The sequence below is a fragment of the Bombina bombina genome, chromosome 8 (assembly GCF_027579735.1).
Source record: "Bombina bombina isolate aBomBom1 chromosome 8, aBomBom1.pri, whole genome shotgun sequence".
NCBI classification, from domain to species: Eukaryota; Metazoa; Chordata; class Amphibia; order Anura; family Bombinatoridae; genus Bombina; species Bombina bombina.
In genome coordinates this window covers 271,727,216-271,738,975 of record NC_069506.1, presented here as the reverse complement: position 1 = coordinate 271,738,975, position 11,760 = coordinate 271,727,216, and the positions used below count along the sequence as shown (strand labels likewise).

The following is an 11,760-nucleotide window of genomic DNA, read 5'->3' as shown; positions in this document are numbered from 1 at the left end:
CCTGTCAAGATAAAGTAAATTTGATTACTTGAGTGAATTTTAAAAAAAAGTGTCAACTTAATTTTGACTTCCATGTTCCTTTAAAGCAGCGGTGCCCACACTTTTTTGTGTTGGGATCTACTTTTCAAATGACCAGCTCAACGAGATCTACCCACTAAAAATGGGCCGGCTCCTAAGCTTACATTCCTGCTTTTTCAATAAAGATACCAAGAGAATGAAGACAAATTGATAATAGGAGTAAATGAGAAAGTTGTTTAAAATTGCATGTTATATGAATCTGAATCATGAAAAAAAAAATGTGTGTTTCATATCCCTTTTAGGTTTTATGATTTAGCAACACATGGCTGTGCAAAAGCATAAAGATACAACAGATTAAGCCTGACAACAAAAGTAGCACTAACTGGAGCAATGCAACCCCTTGTACCATGTTACAAAACACTGCATTCAAATTACTGCCGCTGACCCCCTTTACTTTGCACCGTGGGCTTGGCCTGATATGACCTAGTGAGGCTTACACAAATAAATTTCAATAGTGCGCCATGCAGACCATTTCTTGCTGGCGCAACTCGTTAATTTGCCAGACGTCAATCATCTATACGCTTACCCTCCTAACTATACTATACCACCATATCAATTGGGAGAGTACTCACTTAACCATGCTTTTGATAGGCCAATTGTGTTGTCTTTCAAAAATAAATCTACATTGATTGGTTGAAAACGAAGTCCCTCAAGATCCAATCTTGTAGCACTTTTCGTGTCCGACCATCAGACTGTTTAATGACCTGCCACCTTCACACACTGCAGTAGATAATAATTTTGATCACATCGGCCGCAATCTTTCAACAGCGCCTTCGGGATCTACTGGTAGACCCCGATCTATCTATTGTGCACCCCTGCTTTAAAGTTATAGTCTACACCAGAATTTGTATTGTTTAAAAAGATAATCCTATTATTACACATTCCCCAGTTTTGCATTGTTATATTAATATACTTTTTACCTTTGTGGTTACCTTGTATCTAAACGACTGCAGACTACCCCTTATCTCAGTTCTTTGGACAGACTTGCATTTTAGCCAATCAGTGCTGACTCACTGTGAAAAACTGTTAAAATGCACTGAGATAAGAGGCAGCCTTCAGGGGCTTAGAAATTAGCATATGAGTCTACCTAAGTTTAGCTTTCAACAAAGAATACCAAGAAAACAAAGCAACATAATAAAAGTTAATTGGAAAGTTGTTTAAAATTGCACGCCCTATCTGAATCATGAAAATTTAATTTTGACTAAAATGTCCTTTTAAAAGGGACAGTCTACAGTAGAATTGTTATTGTTTTAAAAGAAACATAATCCCTTTATTACCCAGTTTTGCATAACCAACACAGTTATATTAATGTACTTTTTACCTCTGTGATTACCTTGTATCTAAAAACCTTCTTCCAGCCCCCTGATTACATGACTGTGACTATTTATTATCTATTGACTTGCATTTAGCATTGTATTGTGCTAGATCTTAAATAGCTTTCTGTGCCTGAACACAGTGTTATTTATATGGCCCACGTGAACTATCAAGTATTTTGTTGTGAAAAACAATTTAAAAAGCATGTGATTAGAGGCAGCCCTCAAGGGCTTAGAAATTAGCATATGAGCCTACCTAGGTTTAGTTTCAACTAAAAATACCAAATTTGATGATAAAAGTAAATTGGAAAGTTGATTAAAATTACATGTCCTATCTGAATAATGAAAGTTTAATTTTGACTAGACTATCCCTTTAAATAACACAAGTGTAGTTTTTTAATACTAAAAAATGTAGAACGTTCCTTCAGGAACTCCCCCTAGAGCTATTTTGGTAATACACAGAAAACACAACACCCCTTTTGAACAAACTGATACACAATGGATTTCGTTTTATTTTAATAAGTTAAAACATTATCAACACATTATTTTAAATTGAATATTTTACTTCATATTTCCATCATTCTTAGCTAAAGAGGGATGCAACGTTGGCAGAGAAGGTTCAAACATATAAATATAAAAGGTTTTCTTCTCATGATTTGATAAAAGTCTCAGTGAAATAGTACCCAGCTTGTAACCCAAATTCTAAAACGCCTATTTGACTCTTTCCAGGAGGATAGCCGTGGAGTTGGGCACACACAGGGAGCTTGAGGGGACCAGTCCTCTGTAAACAAGTTGTAGGGAAGGACCATCTGGTTTATAAATAATAATTTACATATTTACATTATTTGGAGAACACAAAAAAACAAAATAAAAACACACACTTCTATGTATTGAGTCGTAAACTCATTATTGGCCACGGAAAGTAGGTTTTTTTATATAAAAAAAAAAACCCATGATCAAATACCATCATGCTCCCTGGCACAATTTAATGGATAATGGTTTTGTTTTATGTATTTCCATGATAATAATAAACTCGACAATACACACAACATAGGATGTGGTGAGCTGTATATCTCATGTATATATGCATCACGTAGGGTCTTTACGCATTTTCCTGCTGCACAAGGACAGGTAAAAATGTGGGATAAATTGGTGGTGGTGGTGGGGGGTTAACACGTTATCACCTTATGTCTCATGGAAGCTGCAATTTCAATTTTCTAGCAAAGGAAAATACAGACTTCTAATGTTAGTGCGGAAGTTCTAATGTAGGTCTGTGCCATCCCTAAAGATGATAGTAACAGACAATATTTGCATCTAAACCAGAATTGTAAACTAGAAGATCTGTGTCTGAATGAGTACAGAAGAGACAAGGAAGACAGAAGAACCGTTATCTGCAGCCAGAGAGAGTTGGCCTCATATTCACTAAGGAAAGAGTATGAGGAGACCGGTATATTCATATGCAATTTGGAACATTTTCTTTGTTGACGCAGCAGTGCAGAGTCCTGTTCAGAGCACTCGGACAAGTGTGGATAGTTCAGCCACACTCACTAATTGGAAAGACCAGCCTCCCGTAGTTGAGGGTAGCTACAAGGGGTTACAACAGAGGTAGTTAGGTGGCAACACAAAGACAAGTAACCTATTTACATCATTTGTCCCCTACTATGGTACTTCCATTGGCATTGGGTTTGGATTTGCTTTTTAAGGAGAATCGCTTGAGCAGACGGCGTGAAAAACTCCCACTCTTCTTAAGAGAGGCAGAGGCTGTGTCTGTCAAGTCACTGTGCGACTGACTAAGGCCTGGGTCCCGGTGTCGGCGACGAAAAAGGAGCTTGGTCCCACTTCGAAGAAATCCCACTGCAAGGAAACAAAAGCAAAAACAGTACTAGGTGAAAGCCAATAAACAAAATACATATTACATTAACCTAAAATACCAGAGCTAGGGTAAAAAGATAAACAAAATAATGGTCTATAAAACTTCGTTGACTACCTACTGTTTGAGGCCTCTACCTCTCTGAATAAACTTTATTTCCATTTTAAGCAAGGTGTAACGTGAAAGCAACAATGATTTTCTAGAATTAATTTTCATTGTTTAAGGATTTTCTATTAAAGGAGCAGGTTCAAGCTGATCCACTGCCAGTCAGCAAGGAGAGCAAAGTCCAGCTAATCCCCAACTGAACGATCAAGCTGACGTAGTGTAGTTAACTTTTGAAGCAAAATTTAAAGGAACATGAAACCCACATTTTTTTATTTCAGGACTCAGATGAAGCATAACATTTTAAACAACTGTCCAATTTACTTCTCTTATAAAATGTGATTCATTCTCTTGGTATCCTTTGTTGAAGGAGCAGCAATGAACTACTAGGAGCTAGCGGAAAACATCAGGTGAGCCATTAAGAGACAGCGAACCCTAGCCACATTTGTAAATGACACATCTAATGAAGTCACATGTCCACCAGAGGAACTGCAGCAATATTTGTCCCACTCAATGTGTTTACTGCCACACATGAAAGAGCTATAAACGTGTTAACAGTTGTATGTTTTTTGTCACCAATTTTATTTATTCACATTGAGTGAGCCAATGGCAAGAGGCCTAAATGTGCAGCCACCAATAAGCAACAAGCTCTCAGTAGTACATTACTGCTACTTTGCTTACCTAGGTTTACTGTTCAACAAAGCAATTAAGATAACAGAAGTAAATTGGAAACTGTTTAAAATTGCATACTCTATCTGAAGTTAAATGTTGACATTATGCTCCCTTTAAAGTAATAGAAAAAGGGAAGTAACAAACGATACACAATATGACAGATTGTCCTGCCAATTATCTTACTGTGCAGTGAATTAATTTGCCAAACACCAATATTCAAAATGAATAAGAATTCTGAAATATGCATATTTACATTTATTCAAGAATATATCTGTATTAGCAAAAATGCTTTGCGTAAACATGCAGCAGATATACACACGCTCTGTGTCCTGCATATAAAACCTGTCTCTGCTCACAGGGATAGTGGTGGAATGTTCAACTAATTCATAGTGCAAACAAATAACAAAGCTATACCTTTTTACCAGTTCTGATACCATATTTACATTTTTCAAACACATTTTGAGTTGCACTTTAGTTTTAGTATATCTTGTGTTGAAAACTAACCAAATGCGGGAAACTGAAGATTACTTCATTATTTGTTTTTGCAATTAATTTATGAATATTCATGCATTTTGTTGATAATGTCTTTAAAGGGACACTGTACCCAAATTTTTTCTTTCATGATTCAGATAGAGCATGCAATTTTAAGCATCTTTCTAATTTACTCCTATTGTCAAATTTTCTTTATTTTCTTGGTATCTTTATTTGAAAAGCAAGAATTTCAGTTTAGATGCCGGCCCTTTTTGGTGAACAACCTGGGTTGTCCTTGCTGATTGGACAGCACCAATAAACAAGTGCTGTCCATGGTTCTGAACCACAAATTGGCTGGCTCCTTAGCTTAGATATCTTCTTTTTTAAATAAAGAAAGCAAAAGAAAGAAGACAAATTGATCATTGGAGTAAATTAGAAAGTTGCTTAACATTGCTTGCTCTATATGAATCACAAAAGAAAAAATTTGGGTTCAGTGTCCCTTTAATATAACCCTTTAATTAAAAACTAAAAACTGTATGACTATATTCATTCTCACTTTTGTGATCCTTCAGACTACGCGTCTCCAAGGTCCCTACAGAACCAGTTTCTGACTCTAGATCCTCCACAGACGGCCGGTCTGAAACATCTGATCGTGTAGTATCATCGGTGTCTGGCCCATAGGGGGTAGTTATCTCTGAGGAGAGAGGGTCAGAGGAGGCATGCAAGAGTGGGTCCTGTCCCTGCATGGAACAGCTCTGCATTGATGCATCCATAGACGCAGCATATCCAAGGGAAAGTGCCATTTCATCATGATCAATTGGGACCTGATAAGAAGAAGGACACAGAAAACCTCAGGGCAGAACAATCTTTACTCCAAAGTTTTAATTCAATAATTGATCCTGGGGTAAGAAATAAAAAATTAAAATAGATTTAAAAAGCCAAACATGCAGGGGGTACATGGAGCGGCTACCTGACGCATTTATTATTCATAGATAAAGTTATGTCACCATTGTTCCTTAATTAAACTAAGCTCAACCAATCAGAAACGTTGGCTTGTCCCTGATGGAAGCCACCAATTGATTTCCTAAGGTGCTATTAGCAAATAATAGACATACACAACAAATTTAACAAGCTACTGAAATAAAATATGCAATACATTTTACATATCAAATGTGACAAAAAATCCATGATACTGATGCGAATTCATAAGATCCTTGCAAACTCAGAACTGATGACATTTTATTTTGTATTGCTTTTAATTTATGTTATTTTGTTTATATTATTAGATTATATTCAATTTAAAGGGCCACTGTAAGTAAATATTTTCTATGCCTGTTACTAACTAACTACCCCAAGTACGCTTTTTATCAATAGCATTTCATTAACATATCTCTACCGTATATCAGAAATCTTGTCTGCAAATGTAATTGTTTTCCAAACCCACTCCGTGGGTATCCTTTGCTCTGTACCAATCCGTTTACAATAACTAGGTTTCAAAATGGCGCTTTAAACACAAAGTTATTGGTTTAAGTATTTTGAACACGCAGTGCTGAAAATAGTGGGCAGGATAACGTGACATCATCGGCGAATAAAAGATATAACTTTTAGAACGTTATGAAACTTCGTTTTGGAGAAAATATAGGTCAGTAGGTTTTAATTAATGTTTATTAACTTTAGTATGTTAGTTGTTTAGCTTAAAAATTATAACAGAAAGTAATCCTTTAATTAGGTTTTACCCCGTGAAAAATGAAATGTCCCATTTAAGATTCATGCCCTGTGGTAGTACGCTATATCCAGGAGTTCTATTTTTGTTAAACATTTATGTCTGTTTTCCCCCTCTTGGTTTTCCTCTGACAATTTCAATGATTTTTACTTGAAAAAATGTAAAATATTATTAAAAAAAGATTTAGCTACAGCAACATCTTTTAAACGTTTACGAACTCTAACACATAATTCTCTAGATGTTTGTCCTACATACTGCTGATGTCATGTGGAGATTACACATACAAGATTTAGAAAAGATGGAATGCAAAATAATGTTGTCCCTTCCATTGCAGAGTAACAGGAGTATTTGGTGGTACCTTGTCCTAACTCCTTTATGTATACTGCATACATATCATGGTGTAATGTCACAAAATCTATCACCAATAGATGTATTTACCTTGGAGACCCCAGAGATAATCAAAGTGCTGCGTTTGGTGGGCGTTTTCTTCGCTGGCTTGTTGCTTGGCTCAGTCAGCTGCCTGATAGCTGTTTCAGCAACTGGGTCCAGTTTAAGGGAACTGGGGGAGCCACCTGAAAGTAGAGAAAAAGACGATACATCATACTACATAGGTGAGAAGAAATATGAAGTCTAAAGAACAAAGCAGAGGTTACAAATTTTGACTAGCTAATACTTTATGATAAGGAGAATTTAAAATTAGCAATGAAACATAAGCATTGCCTACTACATAGATCAGCATTTTCCATAAGGCACTGGGAACGTACCACTTCCACTAAGGGAAGAAACTGGAGAGCAACTCTGAGACAAGACAACAGGTTTTTTCTCAGTCACCTCAACTTTAGAAGGAGACCTTGACGGAGAATCTGTAATACAAAACAAACGGAAGCTAAGAAATAGTTCAAAATACATGGTTGAAATCGTGTGAATAATCTGTCAGTTTAAAGCCAATAATATCTAACTAAAGTAATTAATTCACTCCAACAGCAGCAGTGCACAACTAGAAGATAATTAAAGGGATAGAAATGTAAAAATGAAAATGTCATGGGTGCATTTACATTTTAAAATAGAATCATTTTTTTCAATATACTTTCATTAGCAAAAATGCTTCTAGTAAAAATACTGTTTTTCATCTGTATATGTATGCACATATGCTGTGATTGCACGTGCACCAGCATTCAAAGACCACACCTTCTCAGAGAGTCAGCAGTGGCTTGTCTGTCACAAATTAAGTCTTCACAGACACAATACACACAACCAGCATCTCCCTGAGCTTAAAGGGACAGTATACTGTAAAATTGTTTTTCCCTTAATGTATTTCCAATTACCAGCTGCAGAGTATAAAATATATGAGATTTGCTTTTTAAAGGCTTATTTGTGTATACGAATGAGCTGATTTTGTATTTTTAAGCCACAACCTAATAAAATGGGTTGCGCTTGTAGGTATAATCAGATCTCATTACTTTATCACATTGTGTACATATGCCTGCTTCTTTATCTTATATCTGTCCATAAACCAATCACCAATACTTGGAGAGAACAATGGAAAATTAACATTTTATTATCTTATCTCTTCTATAACCCACTGGGAGTGTAATTTCTTCTACTGGATGTGTTAACACAGCTTGGCCTCGAGGCCAAAAACTTTCAGGATGGGTGGGGATAAAACAGGCTACATAAACAAATTCAAATGCCAATATAATGGTAATGGAAATACTTGTAAACAATTTAATACACTCCAGCAGGTAAAGGGGATCATTGGGAACAAATTAAATGGGATAAATATTTTGAGTAAACTGTCCCTTTAAATACTGGTGTACAGGCCCTCAAAGCAAATGTGCATATGCCGCTGAAAAACAGTAATCACTTTTACTAGAAGCATTTTTGCTAATGGAAGTATATTGCAAAAATGCTTCTATTTAAAATGTAAATGCACCCACGCACATTTCAATTTTTACCTTACTATCCCTTTCATTAGCGGACAGTTGTGCACTGCTGCTGTTGGGATGAATTTCAAATTTGACCTCTCTTCTATACCTTTAAAAGGAAAAGCTGCTACAATGAAAGTGACCTCACCAATAAACAAGAGACCGCACTACTCCATTACTCTTTTTTTTAATAAATGAATCAGAAATGAATTACTACATTGCAAAATACAATATCTGCATACAAAATAACATTATTAAAATGGTGAAATTGTTAGCAAACATTGCTTTGTTTTGAAGTCCAGTGACACACCTTTTAAAAAGCCTTGAGTATTTGTGTGTCATATCTTTTGCTGTGGCCAATTAGGAACAGATTTACGTATCAACCATTTTCTGTACAGTATGTAAGAGGGTCATAATTCTGAATTGCACAGGATACACACCAGTCTCTCTGGGGGGGGGGGGAATAAAAACACTAAACATTTTCAAATTGATTCAAAATGATAGAGAAAAAAAAAGCAAAATAAATAATGAAACCATAATGAAAAGTTTTTTTTCCACCGATTAAAACTTACGGAATAAAATTCTGAGTTTAATATCCCCAGCTTTAATAGACCCAGCTTAATATTATAGGAGACATGAAATCTAGTTTTGTGATGAAGGATTTAGCAAAGAACTTATTACCAATCATGCCGTCTAATCTGGGCCGGGATTGGATGGTGGTTACGGTAGTGACAATAGTTCCATCTGGCATCACTGTGCGATCCATCTCAACTTTTTTTGTGGGAGTTATGTTAAGCCGCTGAGGTGTGGCTCCCAAGGTCATTCGGGGAATGGAAGGCTCTATAATAAGAAACTGTGAAGAGACAAAATGAGAGGTGTGTGTGGTCATTATGGCTTATGGTAATTGGTATGAGATTTGTGTTATGGAGTCTGGCTATCAGGAGGCTACTGGTGTATGTCATGCTATCTGTGCTTTAGGAAGGGCAGAGGAAGGGTACACCATTTAGATAGGGGAAGCGAGAGATAAATGTCTATTAGAGGAAGGTGAAATGCACATGTTCTGATAGAACTGTGCGGGGACGGTGAGAGGTATAGACCTCTGTGTGTGTGTAGATCAATGAGATGTTTGTGTCCTTAGGTTATTAAGGCAGCATTATTCCTCACCTCCAGTGAGATGGTTGGGATGGAGATTTTACACTGTGAAGAGCTTGGGATTAGAGAATAAATGTGCCTTCCACACAGCTCTTTTCTGGAAGACCCTAGAACCACAGAGGTGTGTCCCAGCAGGAGGTCTGTCCAGAGAAAAGTTATCAGAATTTTATGTACAAGTGATCTTGCCACATGAAATGATAGTAAGAATGGTGCAGAATCAAGTTACTTACTGCCCTCAGTGCTCCGTATCTGCCATACTTTTAAGGACAATTCCTTACTCTGGGCGGTGAAGTCACTGCAAGAAGACAAAGTTATTTTTAGTTCTCCTAAAGACCCTCTAGTTCAGAGTGCATTAAACTAATTTAGGTTCCTTTGAACAGCAATGCCCATCATTTGTTGTCACCCCCAATGAAACCCAAAGCCCCCCTTACACCTGCAGCTGCTCACAATGTCATCTCCTCGCTCCATGACAGGTTACAGGCTGACCCTCTGTTCTGTGTTCTCACACCAATGGTCTCACAGCGCTGCCAAGGATAATCCAGCTCAGCCTCACACCTCAGCTCTACCTCTGCGGCAGAAAACAAGAACAAATAGGACACAAGCAGGAGAATATAGTATTAGGGGAAAAAAAGTAAAAATCCTGTACAAATGTGGTGATATGGACAATGTTTAAAAAGAGACAAATAAATAGCAGCCACATCATTTCTTAAAAGGAATATTAATACTTTTGTATGATTATGCTTGTCCCACGCTCCCCAGAGAGGCCAAAAAATGAAATGTATTCTTACCTGATAAATTTGTTTCTTTTACGATACGATGAGTCCACGGATTTCATCCTTACTTTTGGGATATCGCCTCCTGGTCAGCAGGAGGAGGCAAAGAGCACCACAACAGAGCTGTATATATAGCTCCTCCCCTTCCCTCCCACTCCAGTCATTCGACCTAAGTTAGGAAGAGAAAAGCCAAGGTGCAGAGGTGACTGAAGTTTAACCAATTAAAGACCTGTCATACAAAAACAGGGTGGGCCGTGGACTCATTGTATTGTAAAAGAAACAAAATTTATCAGGTAAGAATACATTTTCTTTTACAAGATACGATGAGTCCACGGATTTCATCCTTACTTATGGGATACAATACCAAAGCTATAGGACACGGATGAAAGGGAGGGACAAGACAGGGAACCTAAACAGAAGGCACCACTGCTTGAAGAACTTTTCTCCCAAAAACAGTCTCAGATGAGGCAAAAGTATCGAATTTGGAAAATTTGGAAAAAGTGTGAAGAGACGACCAAGTTGCAGCTTTGCAAATCTGTTCAACAGAAGCATCATTTTTGAATGCCCATGAGGAAGCCACAGCCCTAGTGGAATGAGCTGTAATTAGCTCAGGAGGCTGCTGTCCAGCAGTCTCATATGCAAAATGGATGATACTCTTCAGCCAAAAAGAAAGAGAGGTAGCCGTAGCTTTCGGACCCCTACGTTTCCCAGAAAAAACAACAAACAAGGAAGATGACTGACGAAAATCCTTAGCCGCCTGTAAGTAGAACTTCAAGGCACGGACCACATCCAAATTATGTAACAGACGCTCCTTCTTAGAAGAAGGATTAGGACACAAGGAAGGAACAACAATTTCCTGATTAATATTTTTGTTAGAAGCAACCTTAGGAAGAAAACCAGGTTTGGTACGCAACACTACCTTATCGGAATGAAAAATAAGATAAGGAGAATCACATTGTAATGCGGAAAGCTCAGAAACTCTGCAAGCATAAGAAATAGCAACCAAAAATAAAACTTTCCATGATAATAACTTTATCTATGGAATGCATAGGTTCAAACGGAACCCCTTGAAGAACACTAAGAACTAAATTCAAACTCCAAGGAGGAGCAATTGGTCTAAACACAGGCCTGATTCTAGTCAGAGCATGACAAAAAGGTTGAACATCCGGAACATCTGCCAGACGTTTGTGGAGCAAAATGGACAAAGCAGAAATCTGTCCCTTTAAGGAACTTGCTGACAACCCTTTCTCCAATCCTTCTTGGAGAAAAGACAAAATCCTGGGAATCCGAACCCTACTCCACGAGTAGCCCTTGGATTCGCACCAATAAAGATATTTACGCCATATCATATGGTAAATCTTTCTAGTAACAGGCTTACGTGCCTGAATCAAAGTATCAATAACCGGATAAGATCAAGCATTCAATCTCCAAGCAGTTAGCTGCAGAGAAACTAGATTCGGATGATGGAAGGGTCCATGAATTAGCAGGTCTTTCCTCAACGGAAGCATCCACGGTGGCTGAGAGGACATCATCCATAGACAACTGCCGCTCCAGTCCGTTGCTGGCTGTAGACGCCACCGGAAGTCACAGGGGGAATGTAATTGGTGTGAAGCCACAGGGGGTGCAAGCCGAAAATGTGGCCGGTTCCGCCGCAATAATAGCAAAGGAAAAAAGATGTAAT

The 11,760-nt window shown here is 37.6% G+C and overlaps 1 protein-coding gene across 1 annotated transcript in view; it reads right to left on the bottom strand.

Annotated features, from left to right (window-relative positions):
- Positions 1–1,868: 1,868 nt before the first annotated feature.
- C2CD2L (C2CD2 like) overlaps positions 1,869–11,760 on the bottom strand; it is a 43,785-nt gene continuing 33,893 nt past the window's right edge. The window contains exons 7-14 of the mRNA XM_053691357.1: positions 9,754–9,874; positions 9,537–9,601; positions 9,319–9,446; positions 8,836–9,007; positions 6,994–7,092; positions 6,668–6,801; positions 5,063–5,330; positions 1,869–3,245 (exon numbers count right to left, since the gene is read on the bottom strand). Of these exons, the coding sequence (XP_053547332.1) occupies positions 3,037–3,245; positions 5,063–5,330; positions 6,668–6,801; positions 6,994–7,092; positions 8,836–9,007; positions 9,319–9,446; positions 9,537–9,601; positions 9,754–9,874 (1,196 nt within the window). The 3' untranslated portion in view covers positions 1,869–3,036. The remainder of the gene's footprint in view (positions 3,246–5,062; positions 5,331–6,667; positions 6,802–6,993; positions 7,093–8,835; positions 9,008–9,318; positions 9,447–9,536; positions 9,602–9,753; positions 9,875–11,760) is intronic.